At 47.6% G+C, this 26,265-nt stretch overlaps 1 protein-coding gene across 1 annotated transcript in view; it reads left to right on the forward strand.

The window, feature by feature from the left end:
* Window positions 1-26,265, forward strand: part of LOC119395859 (complement factor B) — a 236,330-nt gene that overhangs the window by 17,127 nt on the left and 192,938 nt on the right. The window contains exons 2-3 of the mRNA XM_037662862.2: window positions 9,968-10,015; window positions 18,926-19,120. Coding sequence (XP_037518790.1) covers window positions 9,968-10,015; window positions 18,926-19,120 — 243 coding nt within the window. The remainder of the gene's footprint in view (window positions 1-9,967; window positions 10,016-18,925; window positions 19,121-26,265) is intronic.

Here is a 26,265-nt window from a genome sequence, read left to right on the forward strand (position 1 = left end):
AAAGAAATACCTGCCTGTAGCGCAGTAAACTGTACGATTCGACCGGAAAAGTAGTCAGGGAAGACATTTCACGCGTAAGTACCCCAAAGTTGCATTACTTTTTACGGATTTTGTACGTTGCAGCACTCCGCCATATTCGGGCGGTGTCGGCACGGCGTTTGTCATCTTTCGTGTAGCGTTCGTTGGCGTTTAAAGTGGGGCGTAATCGCGAAGTTTGAAAAAATAAAAAATAAAAATGACCATAACAACAGCTGCCACCCGAGAATATTTGAATTGCGTGATTGAGATGGAAAGAAGACGCTAGCTTCCGGGACAAACAGGGGACCTTCCGGTGGCTTCACAAGCGCCCGCCTCGCACAGCGGGGATGCGCCGTCCAGTCTGCGACGCGCGCCTTCCCCACCTGGCTGTAACACCGCGTTCCCCGCCTGCGCGCTCACCGCGAGAAATATTGCGGCCGGGATAGACTGTAGCCGGGCTACCGGGGCGGCACGACGCGCTTTGCGTTTGCCTCTAGTGCGGCCGTGGTGTCTAATCACATTTATCATGCCGCAGGATGGCGACCAAGTTCTGCGTCCAATATACGACGCTCTTCTGGCTATCGCAACTCGTTCTCTGTTTACGCTTTCACCGCTAACTACTGCTAACACAAGGGTTTGTTTAATCATTGAACATGGACGTTAGTCGTCAGCATGGAGATGTACCACCTATGACGAAGGGATCAATCATGTTTTTTTACATGTTGTGTGGGTATATTGGAAGAGCATGGAAACGAAAGCTTTATGTCCAGAAAACGATCCCAGCGCGCCGAAAAATATTTCACGGTGGCAGCGCGGGCATCTCGCTATTGCTTACCGCAACATTTCCCGATTTCACGGACGAATTTCATGCGCACTATAAACGTTGTGTCGAATTTTTTTTTTCTGCCGGCTTTAATACGCATCACTGTCAATTATACCCATGCTTTTCTTACGGTGTCTCTAAAACCAAAAAAAGTCTGATAAAAAAAATGGTGAACTCGGCCCAAAATAAAAAAGTTCGCTATTTTCTATGCTCCTTGGCGCGTTTTCTATTTCACTCAGAAACTGCAAAAATGTGTGAAATATAGCAAAACTCCTATTGAACACTGTCTCTAGGAAGATTGTCTTCCTAGAGACAGTGTGAAAAATGAAAACAAAATAGTTCAAGGAGCGAGTTTTTTCAAAAAAGCTCAATTTTCAAATAATAAAAAAACTCCAGTCACAATTTTGACCGAAATTTTGGATCGAAATCCGCTTACGCAAGTCAAAACATGGCTTAAATATTATGTGTCCTCATTTGCTATGTTCACGAAATATAACGGTTCAAAGTACCCTTGGTGAGGGTGCTTGCCTCATTGCCCTTGCTGGGTGTCTGTGCGCCGGTATTGTACCTGAATCTACAGTTGCAATTGTTTGCTGCAGAAGAACTTCACTCTGGTAACTTGTATCGAACAAAAATGTATCCTGAGATTTTATTTGTGTCTCGCGTGCGCGGGATGGCGAACCGCCGCCCTCTTATATGATAACGCGTGCCCAGCTCGCAGCCTAGCATCTCAAATTAAGCCAGCATCAATCTCTTGTCAAGAGCATGCGAACCACCGTGATCGCTTGTTTTGAACGACCTTGCCAAAACCCGCCTGGCGCACACAGTAATGCGGCGGCAAGGCAGCCTTATCCGTAACTGCCGACTTCCATAATCGGCAGGTGTGCCTTTATGGAGGTGCTTTCTCACTGCCTGTTACCCTACCACCCCTTGCAATGGATACTGGAACCTTCAACCGCATAGTGTGACGCACAACGTGCGTAAATAACCCTTTGAGAAAGTTACGTCAATCATTTCCCGAGCCGTTCATTTAGTTTTCGGCGTTGCTCACAGATAGCGTTTTCCTGTATTACTTCGATTTTTACCCCTGAGTTTCAGCTGTTTGTAAACGTGAAGTGCTCCCCGCAGGGGCGTCTGGAAACAGGCGTTTGGTGTGTAGCGACACCACGGACCCGAGCTAACGGGGGGCTTCGACCCCTCCCACGCCTAGCCGTGCGTGGCTGTGCCGTGTCCGGGGAAAAGGGGATCCTGGGGGTTGAGGCGACGCCGGGTGTTTGGACCTTTAAGGCCCCCGGAAGAGGCAATACACCCCTTTGGCCCCGGCTTCACGTAGACGGCACCCCTGGGCTGACCCACCCAGGGGAAATCGGCGGTCGCCTTTTCCTATCCCCCTCTCCGATCTTTCACTTTCCATCTTCTTTCCTCGCTGTCCTGTCTTCTAATCTCTTCGTTTACTTCACCATTTTCGTAGGCGGCTCGGGTTAACCATGTATATGTGCCCTCTCTTGGACATAATATATTAGGTTATAGCGGCATTGTACGGCTGACATCTGCAGCCTTATATGTTAAGTGCTGCAGCGTCCCCTAGTTGGGCTCCATGGTGGGTGGCCGCCACTGCTGCCGAAATACAAATACTTACTATGGAAACACCTGCCTTTCCACGTCTCACTCGATCGTTAGCCTCAAAAGAGGGTACGCACCGACGAACTAACCTCCTTTTGCCGACCTCGAACAACCTATCCGAAATTCCACGTCATACACAGTGAAAATTCAGAGAAGCAAGCCAGATCCATTTCCCCGTTTGTCGTAGCAAAGTCATTGACTGAAGTCTTTGGACCGGGCTATAAGGTGACCAAAATGGCCAGTGGAGACCTTCTGCTGGAGCTGCCCGAAAGACAACAATATGAAAAACTTGGCAGCCTTGTCACATTCGGCAACACTCCAATATCTGTCTCCCAACATAGATCAATGAACAGCTCACGTGGAGTCGTGTCAGAAACAGACCTCCTTGAAGTGTCCGAAGAAGAACTGTTAGAAGGATGGAAAGATCAAAACGTGACCAGTGTAAAACGTATCACCATCAGACGTGATAACAAAGAAATTCCCACCAAACATCTAGTACTAACTTTTGCATCAAGCACTCTACCGCAAGCCATTGAAACTGGGTACATCAAACTAGCCGTCCGTCCGTACATACCAAATCCAAGGCGATGTTTCAAATGCCAGTGATTCGGCCACGGTTTGCAGAACTGCCGTGGTCAGCAAACATGCGCAAGATGTGGAGGACAAGGCCACCCCTCTGACAACTGCACGAGCACACTTCACTGCGTCAATTGTGATGGCGACCATGCAGCCTACTCGCGGTCCTGTCCGAAGTGGAAAAAAGAAAAGGACATTATCACGCTCAAAGTCAAAGAAAACATCTCATTTAAAGAAGCCCGTAAAAGGTGCTCGCCCTTTCACACTACACCCTACGCTGATGCGGCGCGCCGGGGGGCAACGTCGCACCGGCCTCCGCCACTCCTTCGGCCTGCGCAGGGCGCGCCGTTGGCTGTGGCGCCTGCCCCCAAGGCGGCAGTAGCTCCGACTACTCCGCCAACTCGCGAACAGGGACCGGCGACCTCAGGGTCGTCGGATCTCAAGGCCTCGTCTCACCAGGCGAGGCGCGAAACCCGAACTGCCAGCTCGCGCGTGCGGGCATCCAGTGCCTCGCAAGAGGCAATGGACACGACGTCGGCACCCCTGGTGCCGAAAGACCGGCGTAGCTCCCTGGAGCGCGCTAAAAAAATAAAAAAACCGATAACGGGGCCCAACGACGCCCCTGCTACTTAAGTTCTAACCTTTCCGCCTAAACATGAGCCACTTCATTTTCGTAGACACAGCACTATCTTACTTCCAATATGGAAACACAAATCATACAATGGAACGTCAGAGGACTCCTTAGAAATCTCGACGATATCCAAGAACTATTACACAAACATACACCAAAAGTGCTGTGTGTACAAGAAACACACTTAAAATCGAAACACACCAACTTTCTACGCAGTCACATTATTTTCAGAAAGGACCGGGATGACGCCGTGGCATCATCCGGTGGTGTAGCTGTTATAGTTAATCAGGGAGTAGCGTGCACACATTTACCACTCCAAACATCCCTGGAGGCAGTGGCTGTTCGAGCGGTTCTGTTGAACAAACTCGTCACCATTTGCTGTCTATACATACCTCCACACTACCACCTTCAAAAACATGAATTTCTGTCCTTGATAGATGAACTTCCGGAACCTTATCTGGTACTTGGTGACTTTAATGCACATAGTGGCCTATGGGGTGACTCTCGCTGCGACGCGTGAGGTCGTCTCATTGAACAGTTCCTTTTCTCTTCCGGAGCGTGTCTCTTCAATCAAAAACAGCGAACATATTATAGCCTCGCCAACAATACCTATTCGTCCATAGATCTCAGCATTACATCCCCATCGCTTCTACCCTTACTCAATTGGAAAGTTATTATTAATCCTTATGGAAGTGACCACTTCCAGATAGTTCTGAGTGCACCAATAAATAAGGAATATCTTCCACAGGTTCCCAAATGGAACCTTGACAAAGCCGATTGGGAACAGCTTTGTAAAATGGCTCTCTTGAGCTGGACCGACATGTGTGCTTTAAGTATAGATGAAGCTGTAGAATACTTTACTGCTTTTTTGATTGATGCTGGAATTAAGTGTATCCCACAGACATCTGGACTGCCCGGCAAAAGACGTGTGCCGTGGTGGAACACTGAGCTGCAGGAATGCGCGCAAAAAACAAAATAAAGCATGGAGGCTGCTTCGGGACTCTCCCACAGCCGAGAATCTAGACAATTTCAAGAACATAAAGTCCCAAGGCAGGAGAACGCGCCGACAGGCAAGAAGGGAAAGTTGGCAGAAGTTTTTATCGGGCATTAATTCATATACACAGGAGGCCAAAGTCTGGAACATGGTTAGCAGGGTAGCAGGGCGACAAGCACATTCACTTCCTCTAGTGAACACACAAGGCGACAGCTTGGAAGATCAGGCGAACTTCCTAGGTGCACACTTCGAACAGGTATCGAGCTCGTCACACTACACGGAAGCTTTCCAACGACACAAAACAAAAATCGAAAAACAGAAACTAGAGCGCAAATCTACAAAACACGAGGAAGCATACAATGAACCCTTCGGCTTAGCTGAGCTACAGGCATCGCTGAACTCATGCAATAAATCCGCCCCAGGTTCCGACCGTGTTGTATATGAAATGTTGAAACACCTGCCTTCTGAAACCCCAAAAAACCCTCCTTTCCCTGTACAATGCTGTTTGGTTTTCCGGCGAGATCCCCTCGGCCTGGAAAGAAGCCATCATAATTCCGATTCTGAAGCAGGATAAGGACCCGTCCTCAGTTTCCAGTTACAGGCCAATAGCCCTAACAAGTTGTCTGTGCAAGGTTTTCGAAAAAATGATAAATCGGCGACTCCTACATTTCCTTGAAGACAGCAACTCACTTGACCCATACCAGTGCGGTTTTCGAGAGGGTAGATCTACCTCTGACCATCTTGTACGTATCGAGGCCCAAATTCGCGACGCATTTGTCCACAAGCAATTCTTCCTTTCGGTGTTCCTCGATATTGAAAAGGATTACGACACCACATGGCGCTTTTGAATATTAAGAGACCCGTCCTACCCGTCCTAAGCTACCCGTCCAATCGAACATTCCGTGTTCGAGTAGGCAACGTCTTGTCCCGAACATTTGTCCAAGAAACAGGAGTGCCGCAAGGTGGCGTACTGAGTTGTACACTTTTTATTATCAAAATGAACTCCTTGCGTCTGTGCATCCCGCGTAACATGTTTTATTGCACATATGTCGATGACGTGCAAATCGGATTTAAATCTTGCAATCTTACAATGTGCGAGCGGCAGGTTCAACTTGGTTTGAACAAGGTAACTAAATGGGCAGACGAGAACGGGTTCAGCCTCAACCCGCAAAAAAGCACTTGCGTCTTATTCTCAAGAAAGAGAGGCCTCCATCCTGACCCGGATTTTGACCTGCACGGCGAGCGGCTACCTGTCAAAACGGAGCATAAATTCCTTGGTGTAATTTAGACGCGAAACTTACCTTCATATCACACATAAAGTATATAAAGAACAAGTGCATAAAAACCATGAACATTCTAAAGGTATTGTCACGCACTACGTGGGGTAGTGACAAGAAGTGCCTGTTGAATCTCTATAAGAGCCTCATACGCACGCGTCTAGATTATGGGGCGATAATTTATCAGTCTGCGACACCAAGCGCGTTGAAGATGCTTGACTCTGTCCACCACTCGGGCATTCGTCTTTCTATGGGTGCTTCTCGCACCAGCCCCGTGGAAAGCCTCTATGTCGAATCAAACGAGTGGTCGCTCCACCTGCAGCGATCTTACATGTCCTTTTTATATTATCTCAAAGTGAACGCAGACAATGAACACCCCTCACATCCCACAATTAATGATTTATGTAGTTCTGCCCTTTTTGACCACCATCCTTCGGTGAGACAGCCCTACTCGCTTCGCGTGAGGGGCTCAGCTGAAGAAACGGGTGTGCCACTTTTCGAACACTGTCTAATGGCTCCCGCTCCACAACTACCGCCGTGGCGGTGGCAACTTGTAGATTGCGATGTATCTTTCGTGGAAGTAACAAAACACGCTCCTATTGCCCATATCCGTACATACTTCCTCGAACTACAGCACAAATACACTAGTCCAGAGTTCTTTACAGACGCCTCAAAGTCCAATACTTCTGTGTCTTACGCAGCTGTTGGTCCATCCTTTTCCCACTCTGGCATTCTGCACCCCAATTCAAGTATCTTCACAGCAGAAGCTTACGCGATACTTGTAGCCGTTAAACACATTAAGGAATTAAAATTAATACGTGCAGTCATATACACGGATTCTCTGAGCGTCGTAAAAGCATTGAAAACTTTGAAAAAACATAAAAACCCTGTCCTTGTGTCACTTTACTCCCTTTTATGCACGCTACACACACTCAAACAACATGTTGTAGTGTGCTGGGTGCCAGGGCACCGCGAGATCGGGGGAAATGTTTTGGCGGACCAACTAGCTGCCTCTGCCCACGACAACGTTGCCACCAATACATCAAATGCTGTCCCTGCACTAGAACTTAAACCCTTCCTAAAGCAAAAGCTCAGGTCTTATTGGCAGCGCTCGTGGGACAGACAAACTCAAAACAAGGTACATCTTATTAAGCCGAATCTTGGAATTTGGCCACCAGTATCCAAGTCACGGCACACACAAGTAACACTTACGAGGCTACAAATAGGACACACCCACAGTACACATGCATACCTCTTGTCCGGTGGTGATCCACCTGTGTGTGATAGATGCGGTGAGCCACTCACTGTACTACACATTTTAATACAATGCAAGGAATTAGATGCTATAAGAAGAAAACATTTTCCGTTTCCGTACCGGCATCAAATACCATTGCATCCATCCATGTTCATAGGTAGGGAACCGCTTTTTAAATACGAATCATTGTTCGCGTTTTTAAGGGATGTAAATAGTTTTGACGTCATCTTCTCTGGCAACCCGTAGCACGACCTCTGAGAAGAGGTTGATGCTGCGGTGACTACATTAAAACAGCACCTGCCTCGCGGCCCTTGGACACAAGGGCTGTTGCCGAGGCATTCGTGCTCTGGCCATTTCTGTATAGTCCCATTATCACGACCCCTTGTTATTCATTCTCACTGCATACATCACGTCACTCTCATAATTTTAATACCTATATGTTTTACCCGCCCTAGGGTGTGGAATTTTAGGCCCCTATACAGCCGCGTAACAACATCATAGCTCACATCTCTTTCAAAGCATTGTTATTTTTTTGACATTTTTCATGGCGCTCTTTGGCCAAGCATGGCCCTTGCGCCATTAAATCCCACATATCATCATCATCATAAACGTGAAGTGCTGCATGATTGTGCGAGGAGCTGTGGAAGCTGTCTAATTTATTGTTTTTCCGCACGTTGATAACGCGCTTTCCCACACCGAGAACGGCATGTCGGTGACGTTTTACGTCCCAAAACGACGATATGATCATGAGGCACGCCGTAGTGGAGGACTCCGGAAATTTCGACCACCTGGGGTTCCTTAACGTGCACCTATCTCTAACGTCACGGGCCTCTATTTTTATGGCGCACTGGGTTCGTTTTCTGGAAATAAAAATTTCGCTTCCGTGAACTTCAAACAGACCCACATAACATATAAAAAACAGACAAAACAGAAATATCGACCGTATATGCATGCTCGATCTCTCGTGAGATGACCCTGCGTAACATCGTAGTTAAAATCGTAAGTCAGTATCTACAAGGGATCGAAAAAAAACTGCAGTGACTTAGCTTGGCTATGCCAGGATATACATAGCGTTAGCAAATGTTCAGCTGATTATTCTTAGCTTTCCGGATTGTCTAGGATTATTAGCCTTCTTCTGCTCATTCTTCGTACGCTGAACCGCTAATTGCGAGGCAACTACTTCGGGATCCGATGAGATAAGCTTCTCGGCTCTTCTGCGCCGTTGAGCAGCATTTGCGCTCTCGTTCTCCATGGCGTTACTCACCTGCAAACGCCAGTCAGAAGCGCTATCAATCGGCTCCATCGCAGTGTCAGACGGCGACTGCACGGCGAAGGCGAATAGCTGCGCGCGCTGGCGCCATTGTGTCTGCCGCGGCTACGATGCCACTCCGCTCGAATGCGCAGACCAGCAGCGGCGAGTCGCGCGTGGCGGTGGCGGAGAGCGGTGAGCCAGCTGTGTGACATCACTGATCCTCGCGCATGCGCAGCACGGCTCATGAGGATCCACGCGGAATCGGCTCCGGCTAGGCAAGTGTAGCTAACGCTACGAAAAAAATCACGCCATATATCCACGAAGTGAATGATGATTCACTTCGTGATATGGAATGATGATTCACTCGGATATAATGGGGTAAACAGTGAATGCTCCGTACAATTCCTCTACTATGATATAAAGACGTCAGACTTTGTTATAGTAGCGATCGTGGTCAGGTTGTTGTCGAACCAAAAGCGGTCGGAGACCTTGCAGCTGAGGTCGAAAGTGTGGTCTAGGAAATCCGCTTGAAGCGCACGTCGGCGCCAACTTCAGGTAGCGACCGCTTGGCCGCAGCATGCCGCGCCCGTACATCTTGGAGGTTCTCTTGCCGCCGCTTCCGCGCTGCTTCGGCTTCGCGGGCTTGTATCTTGGGGTCCGCACGATGGTGACGTCTCTCTGCGGCCTCGAGAGCTCTCACCGCAGGGTCTTCGCGGCGAGCCCGCGCGGCTGCTTCCGAGCCCTCCGCTCTGCCGCCTTGTCTTCTTCTCCGCTCTGCCGCATTGTCAAGCGCACTGCCGGAGTGGAGCGAGCGGCGCATGCTACAGATGGTTATGCTATATGTGGTATTGCCTGCGTTATTATCGTCATCAAGGCTCTCGAAAAACAAGAGGAAGAAGACTTCTCTGTCGCGCGAACGTGTGCATGCTACAGTTGGCTATGCTATATGTGGTTTTGCTTGCGTTAATATCATCATCAAGACGCTCGAAGAAGAAGAGGAAGAAGACTTCTCTTTCGCGCGAGCTGCGCCTGAAGCGTTCGCCTCTGGAACTGCTGTTACGCTTACGGCGCGGGACTTTGCCCCAGCTTAAGAACCTGGCGAGCCAGCTCCTAAAAACACAACATTATCGTAGGAGTGTAAAATGCACGACATGGTTTGCCTTTATAATTATAACATGGTGCTTTTGTGAGCACTGTGAATTTGTTCTGTGAACAGCGCTCGCGCGAGCGACGTGCTACGGTACCAGTCGCAGGCGCCCCGTCACGGCAGGCTAGCCGCTGGCTTGGACGGCCCTTAAGGCTGAAACGCTTAGTTTGCTACATTTAGTATATTTACACCGTTTGCGAAGATTTGCTACCTTTCGTATATGTCTGTAGTAGTAAAACATTTGCGACGCGTAGTCAAGTCGACGCGGGGGCAATACATGCTTTTAGCCTTTTACTTAATAATTTGGCATTGAAAGTATGGGCGCATATATTATGAAACGAGTCCTCTTAAACTAAACTTTTTTTTTACAGTTCACGGGCTGGTGTTTTCCCTGCTACTAATCGAAGCATCAAGCGCAAGTAAGACACTTTGTTTTTTTTTTTTGAATGCTTCATCACGGAAACACAGTTGCTGCTTTCGCGTGCTAAGAACACTGAATAAGCTTCCATTCTTTCTATGCTCTGCCTAAAGCTTTTTATGAGTCACTGCATGTATACGCTAAATCTTTCTGCTTTCAAAACGCAACTTCGTTGCTTTCAACACATGTGCAATCAATACCTCGAAAAGCAAGATCTCACTAAAACTAAATGTAACTTTAGCGCTGTCTCCGGTCTTTACCTGTCGCTCTCTGTGTGATTATTTACACTACTGTTCGGAGTTATGCACTACCAACTAGCACATCAGTTTGTTCTTTTAAATGTTGTCCATCAGAAATGTCACAAACCGTGTCCCTCCCACTAGTTGACCCTGTTGAGGAGTCACAGAGAACAAAATGCGTAAAGATGTAGGCTTACAACAGACCAGTATTATACACCGTGACATTTCGTTGGCCACTGTAGCTGCGATCAACTGACATTGTCTTTAGCAGGTCAAATGGTATGAGTGTAAGAGAAGAGATGCAGTGGCCTCTTGTTTGATTTCATTGGCATAGGCCGGCTACATTGTAATCTGGAAGTCATGAAATGGAATAGAATTCCGCTTGTTCTTTTTTTCTTCCACATTAGGAAAATACACGGTGTTCAATTTACTTTGAACAATGAAATGCGCCCGTTCCAGTAGATTATGACATGTCATAATGTGTGAACGTGAGCGTTCACATTACATCATTCTTCTCATCGTTGGCGTAATAAGTGTAAAGCGGCGCAGTACACAATCGTCATATAGGCACGAGTGAGCACTTGTCCTCACATGCGCTGAAGAATGGAACGCGCTTTCAATATTTATTTTACATCGTAATCAAGCAAACAAATTCGAATAGTTGTCGTAGTGAAGGGTTGTAGCTTTAACGATGAAGTGTGTAATCTGGATCTGCCTATCTGCAACCAAATTCTAATGAACGGCGACTCCACGACATTTTGATAGCGTTCCGAAAGCAGGATGAGCATCTTGATACGCCGGCTTGCACGCATAAAATGTATGAGCCATCGGCTTTTCGGAAAGCGCGCGTGCTTACACGTGAGGCATTCTTAAATGCCTTATAGCCGCCTCATTAGGCATGTGCCTGTAGCGTATAAAAATGTCGATATAGAATTATATTATATTATTATCTGGCGTTTAACGTCCCAAAAGGCGATTTGGATACTGCCAAGTGTTAAAACATATTTAAGGCACGTTTACAATGCCTGTATGTTAACATTTGTTTAGAAAAAAAAAGGCAATTCATGTGCCTGGGGGAAGCACTTGTTTTTTGTGCTATGAGCCTCAAGCAAATTAACATATATATTTATACTAGCTGTAATGTTGCGACTTTCTTTGCGATAGATTACACAGGACAGTCAGAATACAAAGATACCCCTACGTGCGCACGAAGATTGTTTCTTGACCCATGAAAGGGAACGTCGAAGAATAGACGGTAATTTTTACAGCGAGGCTGCCTGTGGCTAGGATATGGCAAAAAACGTGTCCTATATGTTCACAAAAACACACCCTCCGGGTGGCGTGCTCACTGCATGTCCGTGATGCACCATCCGCGCGGCGGTTTCGCGCCGCATTGGAGAGGTGGCGTGACCACGCCATGTTCTCAGCTACAGCGCCGGCCGCAGCACAGGCCAATCTGCGCCACCGCGCTCGAATGACTGATCCGGCCAATCACGCATTGGAACCACGAGTACCGCAAATCCGGAAATTCCGGTCGGCAAGTTGGTTTACAACCGCAACGACTGCTTCCCGGGGGCCTCAGCAATATTCAACGGCAGTTTGTCAGAAATCCGTTTATAATAATAATATCTGGGGTTTAACGTTTCAAAACCACGATATGATTATGGAGACGCCGTAGTGGAGGGCTCTGCAAATTTCGACCACCTGGGGTTCTTTAACATGGCCTAAATATAGGCACACTAGCCTCAAACATTTTCGCCTGCATCGAAAATGCAGCCGCCGCGGCCGCAATTCGATATCGCGACCTTCGGGTCAGCAGTCGAGCGCCATAACCTTTAGACCGCCGTGGCGGGGTTTGTAATGCATGCATGCGTGCATGTGTAGTGTGGTATATGCCATGCTAATGAAACCTATACTCTGGTACATACAATGCATGACCTGACCCCAAGGTCGCGGGTTCGATCCCGGCCGCGGCGGTCCCGTTTAGATGGAGACGATATGATCCCACGGCCGTGTACTGTGCGGTGTCAGTGCAAGTCAAAGAACACCACATGGTCAAAATTTCTGTAGCCCTCTCCACGACGGCAACCTCATTTCATATCGTGGTTTTGGCACATGAAATCCCTTATAATGTTATTATTACAATACATAACCTGTCATTCATGTTCGTCACGCACTCATGTCATACCAACCAATTTTTGTGTATATCAATTTAACAAAACAGTCAGTAGTGGACCAAGACAGTGTCATGTAAATCATGCCGTACATGACACGCATGTGAGGATTTGCATGATGGACCTATCGTGTATGTCTATCATGCAGTCACGTCGCGGATTACCAATTTTTGGTGCATATAAAGGTAGCAAAACGGCCGCGAGCGTACCGTGAGCGTGGCATGTAAATGATGCCCTACATGACATGCATGCCATGATTGCCATGTTACCACCTGTCATTTACGTACATCATGCAGTCACGTCACGCAATACCAAGTTTGATGCATGTCAAGCAAGTGAAAGAGCCGCGAGCACCCCGAGGCGATGCCATGCAAATCATGCTGTACATGACATGCGTGACATGATTTACCCGTTATGTTTTACCCGTCACTTATGTTTACCCTACACTCTTGTCGAGCCGTACCAATTTTGGTATATATCAAGCGAACAAAATAGGCACAATGGCAGCTAGACCGTGGCATGTAAATCATGCCGTTGATGACATGCATGTGATCATCTTCATGTTGTGACGTGTCGCTTATGTTCGTCATACAGTCATGTTATGCCATACCATTAATGGTATGGCATACCATTAACAGAACGGCCACAATGTCGTAGCCGGCTGCATAGATAGATAGATAGATAGATAGATAGATAGATAGATAGATAGATAGATAGATAGATAGATAGATAGATAGATAGATAGATAGATAGATAGATAGATAGATAGATAGATAGATAGATAGATAGATAGATAGATAGATAGACACTGCCGCAATAATTGTATTCGATATGATACATTGCAATTGTGTCTTAAGATACTTCGATACATTCGCGAATTTGTTATTATAGATCCATATAATGTAGCAGCCAACGCCTTTGCATGAAAATGTCTTCTTGAAAATTTATTATCTCTTACCAGTTTTGTTTCATTTGAATAAAATGCATGTTAGTATCTTTAAAGTTCTGTCCTTCTTGCTTAATTACATTAGTTTGCTTCCGACACAACATATTGGGCCACGAAGGGAAGCAGAAAATAGCGTCCCTTTCACTTGTTCACCTTGTTTCACGAACCCCTCTCTATCTCTCGTTTTAGCTCCTTACCAGGACAGCTCTTTATCAACTGCGCTGAAAGCGGTTCTTAATTGTGATTTTTTTAATTGATGGAGTCACTGCTCAGCTTGCCGACCAGCTTCTAATCACAAGAACTTCATTAAGAAGCATTACTACGATGACGCAAATACCGGTGTGCAGTTTTAACTTGTCCGTAAAAGGGCGTTTACGCAATACCGGATAGCAGGACAGGTGTATAGCAGTAACAACGCTGATAGTGACATTTGTGTGCGTGTGTGTTGTGTGTGTGTTGTGTGTGTGTGTGTGTGCGTGTGTGCGTGCGTGCGTGTGCGACACACCGTGTATACGTGCAGGACATAAGGTTTCAATAACTTATATTCTGCTTATCAGGTGGCATCTGAAGGCATCTCTTATCTGGTGATATCTTAAGCTACGCGATACATTATTTCATGTATGGGAAGTTCGGATACTGATACACGTCTTCCCAGACGTATCGCGAGACAGCTACAAGATACCCAAAGAGTGTCTAAGATAGTATCGAAGATAAATGTATCTTAGATACTGCCCAGCACTCTCCGAAGTCCGTACAGCACATGCCCAAAACGTTCCCTAGCTACACCACTGCCCTCCCCTCACCCGACTATGCAAGTCACTACTTATAAAGAAACTGGCGCTCTTGGAAAAAGAACACAGGAGGATATTGCCACGTGCGCTTACGTCCTTTATTTTATTGTGATCGGGTTTCACCCGCAATAAACTTGTGCGAGCGCTCGTCGCAGGCCACGCAGCAATGTTTGGAAACTTCGCGATACATCGGGACTGTCCTTTTAAGATTACGTACAGGACACGAATATTCGAGAACGTGGGAGGCCAATATATCCGCAAGGGACCTAGATGACCGACGAGGACTCGTCGCCAGGACGAGGGAGGCGATTGCGGCCAGATGATTGCTGAAATGAGGGACCGTCCTACGTAGGGTGACCCCGAGATTACGAGCTCCGCAACACTGTTTCGGGAAATTGAAAGTTTATTTCATTAATTTATTCATTGTACAGCAAACGCAAGCTACAACGATAACGCTGGAAGAATCGATAAGGCATGTATACAAGCCGACGCGTTCCGCCGACGATCAGATTACAAAATGCCGCCGACTGTGATCGCCACTATCAGTGTATGGCGTGTATTGCTTGCACGTTGATTTTTTATTTTCCGGGCAGAAGAAGTTTGTGCAATAAGGAGCTTCGTCTTTAGCCTCCCGACTGCCGCCTTCACTCTCACGGTCACGTGACATCTGGTAAAGATGCTTGTTGCTCCATATTCCACACGCCCTTGAAAACCGGGAACGAATCCCAAGCAATGAAGAAGACTCCAAAACCAACTCGACTCGTCGAGATGGCCGAAGGCAGCAAGGACAACCACCAGAATACGAACCCCTACACCATAATGCAATGACCACAACGACGAAGAAAACAGCCACACTGACGGCCGCTGTGTCGCCTACAGCACCCGTCATGGGTCAGCCCAGGGAGCCGCCGACATTCAGCGAATCACCATGTAAGGATCCGGAAACCTGATTAGAGGCATACGGCAGGGTCACCACGTTCAGCAACTGTGACTGTGACGGCAACTTTCGCCACGTCTATTTCGCCCTTGTAGATGGCGCAAGGACCAGGAACAAGAACCGACAGCCTACGCTACAAAGATGGGACCGGATTCATGAACACCTTAACAAGCCTCGTCCGGAATGGAAGGCCTGAAACCCTTCCGGAGATCCGTGTACAGCTCCTGAAGCAGAACACTGGGATGTACACTGAATAAATGATCCGTCTGTTTCCCCATGTCAACCCCGCCATGTCCAAGTAGAAGAACATTTGCATCCTGATGCGGATAGATAAGGAAAAATCGTTTGCCGGACTTGCACGTAACCCACCCAAAACGGTCATGGGATTCCTTTCGGTGGCCACGACGATCGGAAATGCTCTTGAAATGCGTACCAGGCAGTTCAACTGCCGCATTCCCGCAACGAGCTACGGGGAAGTTTAAGCAGTTAAGGCGCTGCAATGCGACGACGTGCGCGAGACCATCAGCGCAATTTTGCGGGAGGAGCTGCATAAATTGTTGTCATTCTGGCAGCCTCAAACGCACTCGACTGGTGACGTCATACGACACGAAATCTAGCAATCGCAGGGAGTACGTGAACCCGCGCAGCCTGAGCCACAAGCGACGATGTACGCCACTGCAGTCAGCCTCAACGCTCGTCCTCCTCCACGCCTGCACCTGTACGGACACAATTCCGTCGCCAGCCACCACCGCCGACGCCACACCACCCTCCTGCCGGGTAACATTACACTCCGAGGAAGGCTGACCTATGGCGCACCCCTGACCCCGCCCGCTTTGCTACCATAATGGAAAGGCGGGTCACATTTATCGCCGAAAGACACACTACCGGATCGTTACGCTGCAGTTGGTCACGCAGGCCAGAGATGGAAGGAAAATGTGCGGTGAACCACAACCGATCGCACACAAAGCACAGGTTTTAAAACGAATTCCCGACGACCTACCGTTGAAATTTTGCGAGGCGCCTGGGAACTGCTCGTTTTGGTTGTAATGAACTTGCCGAAAGCAATTTTTGGCTTCGCCATACTGAGGATACTGGCGGGCGATCCGTTTGCGCTTGGCGCCGTTGGTCCTATCCTCCTCAATGATTTCAGCCTGAACGTCGATTGAATTCGCGTTCCTGTAATCTTTGCCTTTCAGTCCATCTTCTAAAAAACAAATTCTCGTCTTTAGACAGCTCACTCGTAAATATGCATAATGCATACATGTTTACGCATGCATGACAAAGTTTGGAGTTTAGAAAAGGAAAATAAACAACCACCCAATTGTAGCACGAAGCCACAAGGAAATCCATACAGATTTCTCAGAAATAAAGCCACTTAGTCGCCGAAAAATTCGTCCTAGTGCGGGGTTCGAACCCGGGACCAACGCCTTTCCGGGGCGGTCGCTCTACCAATTGAGCTTACCAGGAAGCTAGCAATAGACCTCTCCCTGTTTGCAAACAGTGTGACCCACTGGCAGTGTCCCGCCCCCAAGTCCCGCCCTCGGAGCAGTGGCTGGTTGGCAAGAAAGTTCAGCCGGCAGGATCTCTCTGCATAGCAGCGTCGCGTGTGTCTGCGTTACATCCAAAGAGGTTTTGCAAATTGCTGTTTTCTGAAGTCACAGCTGTTAAAAGAAAAGTCACTGCCTATAATGAAAGATTCTGTTAGGTCAATATATAATAATTTGCTCGTCGTGGATGACAACCATTAAAAAATCTTATGCTCTTCGAAAGCGAACGTTGTACATTTTCACGACAACTGGTGTTTGGAGAAAGATTAGCACGGCATGGATGTGAACGTACTCAATTTCCGTTGCGAAATCTGCACTGCAGTTTGAAACAATGTACAGCATTGGTGGCAATGTGCTTTTGAGCTACTGTGCTCCAGGTGACGAATTAGATTCTACCTCACGGCGCAAAATCCTGATTCGGAGATGAATGAAAGAAAGAAAAAAGAAAAATAAACGAAGAAGGAAACACTCGTTGGCGTGCGTTCGGTTGAGGTTAACAAGTCTCCGTGAAAATTAAAGCGAAGTTTTTCCGTACGGCGTTCCTGATAATCCACTGAGCCGTTTTGAGATGTTAAACACACTAATATAATTATAAGTAATCGCTTTTGTGGTTACATTGCTGTATCCGATGCCTACAACGTGTTTCCATACTTACTTCTTTCCTTTAGACTTGGTACACAAACTAGGAATGTCACTTCATAGAGATCGAGCCGTAAAAAAAGCTAACTAGAATAAGACAAACAAGAATCTCCACTGTTTCAATTACGACGTAGATCTCCAATAAAAGGCGATACGCGTATGGTTCTGCGTATTCGCCATGGTTAACCGTACATGCATGTTCGGCAATGCTAAAACACGCTGGTAGCTCATGCGTAGTCTCACTTTTCAGCCCAGACATCATGCACGTTTTTTTGTACACGTAGCACAAACACTGAGATGTACGCACTCGCAGATCATCGCGTCAAATAAAATGTCCAATCCTGAAGTTCCGTCGACAACCAGTAACTGCAAATGGCCCTGTTAGACACAACGTGCGCCAATGTTTTCGCAAACAAGATGCATCGTTATTCACACCGCCCACAACACACACAATATTGTCAGTTTCAACGTCCGCAAAAGTGAACTGATATCGTCGCTGCCTTTCAACCACACTACACGCCACAGTAAACGCGGCACATTTTCGAAGAGGATGCCGCTGTTCCTCGCACAGACCACCATGTGGGTTCACTTCTCCATCAGCGTTAAACAGCCAGCAGCGTGGCAAATTTTTCGTCACGCAGTCCATGACACATTTATATGTTCTTTGACACATACCACAAATAATCTTAGAATCGAAAGATGGACGAAAAGAGTAAAAAAAAAACATGCGCCAAACACCGTGCGACTGTACCACGCTGAGCCGGCAGCGGGATTGTTTTGCCAACCACCGCCTTTGCACATGCGCCGGTGACGTCACGCGGGGACATAGGCGCCGCGGTGTGAGGTACCCCGGGAGAGGTCTATTGGCAGCGCGAGGGCGAAATCATCGACAACTCAAAACAACCATACGGATTTCTCAGAAATAAATCCATACGGATTTCCTTGTGGCTTCGTGCTACAATTTGGTGGTTGTCTATTTTCCCTTTCTTAAGCCTTCCGCCACCTTGCGGGACTCCGCAGAACTGATTTTCAATATGTGTCCAGTTGCTTCGTGTGGTCGATGAACTGGCCCTCGCGCTGCCAATTGCTAGCTTCCTGGTTAGCTCAATTGGTAGAGTAACCGCCCCGGAAAGGCGTTGGTCCCGGGTTCGAACCCTGGACCAGGACGAGTTTTTCGGTGACTAAGAGGCTCTATTTCTGAGAAATCCGTATGGCTTTTCTTGTGGCTTCGTGCTACAAATGGGTGGTTGTGTATTTTCTTTTTGTTAACCCTTCCGCCACCTTGCCGGATTCCGCAGAACTAATTTTCAATTTGGAGTTTGTAGTTTGCACTACACCCTGTAATAATGTTCAAAATGCAATGACCTCTCTCTGATTCGCTTATTTGCTCGTCCTCGTGTAATATCTATGGATCATATACACAAAATAAGGCCATACTGGGCCAGGACGAACCTGCACGCGAATTCATTTTTTGTGAAAACCATTAACGAGTGGAATGGTTTGATGTCTGAGCAAGTGTGCAGTAAAAATGAAGATGTGTTTTTTTCATGTTTGTAACCCCCCTGCTGTAACGCCTCCGGGCAAAGCGGGGTTATGTATGAATAAAGAATAAAGAATAAAGAAAATTTTTCCACGCAGTTCCTCAGGCGCCACCTTGTACAGTGCCTCCACCAGAGCTTCCGAATGGCACTTGCATCCCAGTGCCGGAGCAACGCATGGCCTTGTACAATTGCTTGGAGGGCTTCTGGATCAGTGGTTCCGAAAGCCTCACCTGCGTAACGTCAAGTGACGGCAACGACATTTGGCTGCCTGAGGATTGGCCTCAGTGTCATCGTAAGTTTCACGTAGAAGAAAAAAAATTCTGCAGATCCTAGGCATTGTGGCAATCGATTTTATGCGAAGCAATTAGCGAGTAACCTAAGTCACATTTCGTTGGCTTAAACCCAGCGTAACGACATGGATCGACGACTTTATGTATTTTGAGTACTTGTGCATACATCGTGCACTTACCAGACACGGCAACTACAGTGGCATTGAAAGGGTAAATTATTTTCCGATGTAAATTCAACACCCACGTTAGAGTGCAAAAGTAAGCTCCATCGAAACGAAGTGCACGCTATGGAGTGATGACGTGCGTATTATAAAAGATGTCGTTGGCGTATTCCTCAAAAGTCGAGCAACACGTGACTATAGATTGCTTACTGTCTTACTGCTTAGTCGTAGGAGTAAATAGAATTTTTATTGCGCCGGCACCTGCTTTTCTTCAACGTGGGCTCCTTAACGCCATTGCGTTAAGATTCCCGAATTCCATTTTCGGCGTTCCCGCGTTCTTACCGACTCTTGATCACTTGTGACGCACTCTCGCATTCCACGGCCCATGGTATTCGGTATGGGCCACGCTTGACTGAACGGAAGAGTTTCAAGGCCTACGTGACAGTCACCGCACGTTATTCATTTCATACCTAGGTAATCGTGTTCTTCATGCACCCATGTCCTTCTGTGCTAATTTTGGTACGTATTAAGGTATTAAGACGACCACGAGAACGCCAAGACCTAGGCGGCTAGGTAGATAAATAGAAACGGTCAAAGTGTCTTGTGTTCGCCATGACATGCTTCGCATTCTTAACCCCTTGAGCCGCAAATTTCACGTAGGGGGTCCAGCTTCTTTTTGCCAGGTTCATGACGTTGTAGCTCACAAAGAGGAAGATACGTATTACTATAGCCAATCACATTGGTGAAGGAACTGCTACTCGGTTCGACGGGTTCTTCGATGTGCTGTGTTTCAGAACGACGCCAAAAGTTATTTTTCTTTGCTCCAAGTGCTCCAAGTGAGCCGAAATCGAACCTAGGCATTCTGCGTGGCAGTCTAGTATTCCGCCTCAGTGCGATAGCAGGTCTTACAAATGTTTCGGAAAAGGACCCTATGAAGACGTCATGTCGGGCTAACGTTGAATGCAGTAGCAGTGGTAGCAGTGATGTCAATCCGCGTCCATATACTTGTAACAAACATTACATATCTTCTTTTGTGACACAGCAAGCTATTGCGACTGTAATGTTCCACAGAAAACGGGACAAAGTAACAAAGTAAATGACACGATGATGCCGACGCATCAAGCAATCTTAGAGCGTTGCGCGAACCCGGACGAATACGTTAAGGAACGCTACGTATGATATGCACATCGTCGCACCGTAGCGCGCATGTCGTTTCGATAAAGCTGGAGTCTGTGCTCTAACGTGAGTGCTCACGTTATGTCGTACTATGAGCTGCCCTTTAAGTCAGCATGCCTGGTAAGCCCCCGATGTGCACACGTCAACTCTACCTACACAAACACGTCAATCTACCTCGTAACGCTTGGCGTAATGCAAAAAAAGTCACAGCTTCGCCGCAAGGGCGAAGCAATGAATGCGATAGCAAGAAACGAATGCTATACGAAGTGAGGCTTGCCAATGGATACTCTCATTTTGAACAGCACTCCTGTTGTAAAGGCGGCCAAAGCAGCGAAGGAAACTAGAGTGCTTCAAGTGTCGAGCTGTGACACATGATAGTTCGCGCTCATCTTCTTTTTGTTCGTTTAGCGGCGTCCCTTGAGCTCGAGTGACTTTCGTACGCTCCGTAACATGAGCGCGGACATCACGGTGAATGCGTGAAACATCCCTCTTCCCCTCAACACGAGAAAACCGCGCGAGCAGACAGCGGAAGGGCGAGGTTCTCCCCGCACAAATATAAGAAACGAGCGAGCGCGCCGACGACTTTTAAATCCGCCCGTCGCGCTCCTAGCGCCATCTCGCTGGTAATGAAGAAACGCTTATAAGCGCCTGGCGTCTCTGAGTCCGTCCAGCGGTAAAGGGTGTGTATATAACGCTTGCCGTTAGCTACGTGGAGGATCTCCGTTTCGTGGCGTTGTGGTTAGTGCCACTCGCTGCGGAGCAAGAGGTTCCTGGTTCGATTCCACGCTTCGGAAGCATTTTTCTGAATTATTTTTCTTTGGGGAATTTATATTTATATATATATATATATATTTGCTAACCCATACACTGCCCTGCCGCCAGCCTGCCTGCCTGGGCACTGCGCGCAACCGCTCGGTAGCATCAGTCGTGACGCCACGGCATAGTGCGCATGCACCTCTTCGTACTTCATAAAGCTCGCGCGTGGCGGCGGCGTTACAAGCAGAAATGGGGAGACCGAAGCAGTTCGCACCGACGGTGAGGAATCCGCTTACCGGGAATCGCACTCCGCTGTTAAGCGAGACTGTTGGACTCTGCTCGTTTAAAATGGTCCTCCGCGTTGTACGGCCGAAACTGCGAGGGGCGACTTTGGCGGGCTAAATTGGAACTTTGCATAACTCGGCAATACTTCGCATGACTGACGACTGAAGTTTATTGCCGTGAGCAACGTAAACGAATACATTTCCACGTATCAGCCGTCGTCAAAGAAATCAAGAACAGACAAAAGAAGGAAAAGAAGGAAAACGAAAAATGATATCAAAAGTACTCCGATGCGAAAAGAAAAAAAAATGGCCACTTATCTGCGTGCTTCGCTGCAAATGTCGTCCAAAGACAATAGTCTTCTACCGGTCCTAGTACATGAGTCTTGGTCTCATCCGCGGCCACCAGTGATGCTGTTCTCGTACCATTTCCGCCCTGTTGTGATAAATGCAACGGAGGTTTGTTTGAACAGATTTCATTTTACCGCATTCTTTCATCAAGCGGCCATTTATGTTTTGCCTTGCCTCAGACGTTGTTTTGCCTTGCCCCCTCTATACTGAATAGGCCGCATCTGGCTGGCATTCATAAAACAGAGGAAGCGCTGCGTGAGATATGGACGCCATCTGGCGGGGTCGGGAAACATGAGCTTGAGCAGAACCCAGGGCCACTGCCAGGTCGCAGCACCATATCGTCGGCAGAGGGCTTTTTTGTGCATAGCATCGCATTTTCAGCGCAGCGCAAGAAACACTAGGGTCTTTGGAACGCATTTTCAACGCAGATTAAGAGACACTAGAGTCTAGAATTACGTATCTATGTATCTTCTAGTAAAGGGACACACCACATAATACTTACGTGTTGATGTTGCGCCTCAGATGTGCATGATATTTGCTTTTTGATCGACAATATTCTCAAGTATGAACGCAGCTACAAGTCCCAGATGGCTGGGCGATCAGCAAGTGCTTAAACGTTGGCCAAGTGGCTGAATTGCGTGACACACAGAAAGACAGACCAAAATTTCTGCTTTCAAGTATCCCAAGAAAGACTACCCTACTGAAACGTTTCGTATGTCATACCAATAATTATGTATGTTTCCGTAAGGATCTTACGGAAATGTAGAAAAAAGGCGGAAAACATATGGATTCCGTATGGAAACATATGGAGTTATTGGAATGGCATGCGGAACGTTTCGGTAGGGTATCGTCGTTGAAAAGGTTTTCGCGCATGACACCAATGGCTAACATGATTGACCAACAGAAAGATACAGAATTTCCTTGTCGGTTAATAAAATAGACGGAGTGCTTACACATCTATCTTTTTAGTGGGTCGATGTGACGATGAACAGATTTGGTGGGAACAGGGGGAAGGCAAAGAAGAATAAAGAGATCATGCTTTGGGTCTGCGCACGGCAGTCGTAGAATGTTACATTGGCGCAATCTTTGACAGGATATAAGCCTCTATTATGTGGATAACGCTGAGCGTATCGAGAGACGAAAACGGGCAGTCATTTTTTTCAAGTTGTGAAGTGGATAAAGATATCCGGTATGATTTACCTGAAAGCATCACGACTCCCAAGCTTCGCGAGCTCATCGCCGAGAAGGCTGGAAAGACGTTGCATGAGATTGATGGTCAAGCATCAGTGAAGGCATCATTGAAGCATTCCGAGAGGAGAAGAGGAGAAGAAAGAGGAAGGAAAGGCAGGAAGATTAACCAGACGCGCGTCCGGTTTGTTATCCTACGCTGGGGGATGGGGAATTAAGGGAGAGAAAGAAGGGAGATAGAAAGAAGGGAGCATACAAAAAAAAAGAAACAATGCACGCGAGCTTAAAGAACACGGCTGCGTTCCATGGTACTGGACTCAGGACCTCAGGCATTTACGTTCCGCTTTAGAGAGTCGTGTCATGGTGCCTACTGAAGGCTTGCAAGTACTGGACACAGAACATCCAGTACTTGTTGTACGGACTGAGCGTAGGGGGATTTCAGCTTGCCGACGAACACGCGAAGTGTGTCCAACAATGACTGAAGCACGATGATGGTTGGTTTGTCTTCTTCAGGCAACTGGTCAGTCGGAGATTCAGTGCGCACTGTTGCCGATGTGCAGTGTGAATCTGCATGTCGCTGCGACTTCGGCAACGTAGGCCAAGCTGCATTAGTTGTGTCCATGCCTTCCTTGTTGTTCTGCTTTGCACCGGCCGTCGACGATCTCTGTGACTGTGGCTTCGGCAATGGAGGCCAAGTGGAATCTCGAGAAACTGCGCGTTTTTCTGCTGTTCGTTTCATGCCAGACACGAAGGGTCTGCATGACAAGGGAGTTGGTGAAGCAGGGCGTTCAAGGGGCGCTGCAGATGCACAAGCATTGGTTTTCTTGGATGCACGTCGGCGCCGACTGTTTCGGCAGCCTCGCGATGCGATGTATGGTTCCTTGCCATTTGTTTCAATACAGCAATTTCTCTTTTCATTTTTGGGGCACTGTTTTGAGGAAGCTTCGTGAGGTCCATTACAATTCGAACACTTGAGAACGTTGACTATACAAGTGTCCGCAGAATGGGTTTCAGCGCAGCGAGAACATACTCGCTCATTTTCGCATACGCCTCTCACGTGACCCAGCTTCATGCAGTTGTGACATTGTAGTGGCTTCGGCACAAACGGTCTCACAGGGTGTCGGAAGTGACCCACCTTTACGTACGAAGGTAGAGAGTTGCCTTGAAAATCTATTTTCACGCAGCGTGAGGTACCCAAACGGGTAACCTTAGCGATAACGCTAGCTTCATTAGCTGGCTTGACAAGGGCAGACAAGTCGGAGCTGGGTATGGTAGCGTCAACGTCGTAGATGACGCCGGCGACGACGTTGGAGCCCACAGGGACGTAGGAGCGGGCGTTTATTCCATCCAGCTCTGTGACGTTGCGTAGTACGTTCAGAGCGGCAGCATGCGAAACATCAATCGCCATGACATTCTTACGCGGGTTCACTCTGATGTCGATGATTTCATCTGGCACCAGTCCCTCGAGCAGCGCCGAAACAGATTGCCTGTTGAGGCGCTTCATGTTGCCGTTGGGGACAGCAGGAACGAAGATGATGGTGTTGGTCTCGGGCCTTCGCGGCGCTTCTTCATTTGGTACGTTCGGGGACGAAGAGGGTCTGGTGTTGCGCCTCTTCGCCTTTCGGCTTGATACAAGTTCGAAGTCGTCATCAGATGACCCCTCACCTGTCAGTGAGTGGACATCCTCGCTGTCGTAGTCGCAGTAAGGGCCCGTCCGCTTCCTGGACGCGGCCGCCGCTGACGCCGCAGGACTTGGCAGGTATCCGAACTGGTCCGCGTTCATCGCCGATGGGCACAGTATAGTACCCTTCACGGGGTGCACATTTTATTGCGCAAAAAAGGCAAGAGCTACTCGAACAGTGTTCCACTGAGCAGACACTTCGTCGTCGTCAAGCCGAAGCATTCCGAATTTCATGAATAAATCTTGACGCCGCTGGTGCAGCTGAAGACAAGGACTTCACCAAGCAAAGCCGACTCTTCCATGGACTCGTCCATGCTAGAAATGCTTCGCTTGGAGCAGCAACACGCCGGGCGAGAGCAGCAATTCATGGAAAATCTTGTTACAGTTATTCAAGCCCAACAGTGACAACACAAGCAGCTGGTAAAGCCCGACATCTTCGACGGAGAATGTTCAAGCCCAGAGAGTTGGATACAATTCTACGAACTAGAGTGTGAGGTGACCTCCTGGCATGAACCCTACGAGCGCATCAAGAACATGCGCCAGTTTCTCAGCGGACTTGCCAAGAAGTGGTACGACATCCACTACGCTGGACTTATGACGGACACGTGGGACAAGACAAATATATGATGAATGGGTGAAAGCACATGTTTCTTATCAAGGCCGGAGGGTTAATATTGACGCCCTTGCCGTGAAGGAATGCAATTATAAACTCCTGCTTTCGAGGCCCGATATGAAGAAACTGAAGTTAATTCTTTAATGGAACGATGAAGTAACTGTGGCGCGAGAGACTTGCACGTCCTTGAACATTGGGTACCACCTTGTTAAGTGTGAACAAGACGTTCGTGAAAAATTTCCTGAACTTGTCTGCCTAGGGCAGACAAGTTCCACCAGCTACAACAACATTCACCGTTCCCATTAAGCTGAGAGCTGTTACGCCGGTCAGAAAAAAGCCTTACAGTATGTCCCGAGAAAAAAAAACTGGGGTTGAAAACTGAAATCCAAAATATGTTAGCTGCTGTAATAATACGGCCATCGGTGTTTACATTCGCCTCGCCTATTGCTTTGGCGCCGAAAGAAGACGGATCTTTGCGACTGTGCGCTGATTACCAAATTTTAAATAACCAAACAGACCTATTTCATTTTCCAATGGAAGGATTGATGAAATAATTGAAGAAACCGGAGTTTGCGCGATATTTTCTCCTATATTCCTCTGCAAAGGATTTTGGCAGGTTCCACTGGAAGAGGAATATAAGATGTACAGGGCAGTTTGTCACACCATTTGACGTGTACGAATACAATCGTTTGCCTTTCGTATGGAAAAACAGCGCGGCATGGTTCCAGAAGAGGATGAATAGTATTCTCAAGCCATTCCTCGGATTATTCTGCAATGTGTATGCAGACGGAAGGTTTCACGTACCGGATACTCTGAGAACAAGACTTCTCGGCCTTTATCACGACAGTCCCAAGTCAGGAGGGCATGACGGCTTCTGGTGAACATACAAGAAAATGAGGAGAAGATTTACGTGGCCTAGCGTGAAGAAACATATTAACGA

The sequence above is a fragment of the Rhipicephalus sanguineus genome, chromosome 6 (genome assembly GCF_013339695.2).
Source record: "Rhipicephalus sanguineus isolate Rsan-2018 chromosome 6, BIME_Rsan_1.4, whole genome shotgun sequence".
Classification (NCBI taxonomy): domain Eukaryota; kingdom Metazoa; phylum Arthropoda; class Arachnida; order Ixodida; family Ixodidae; genus Rhipicephalus; species Rhipicephalus sanguineus.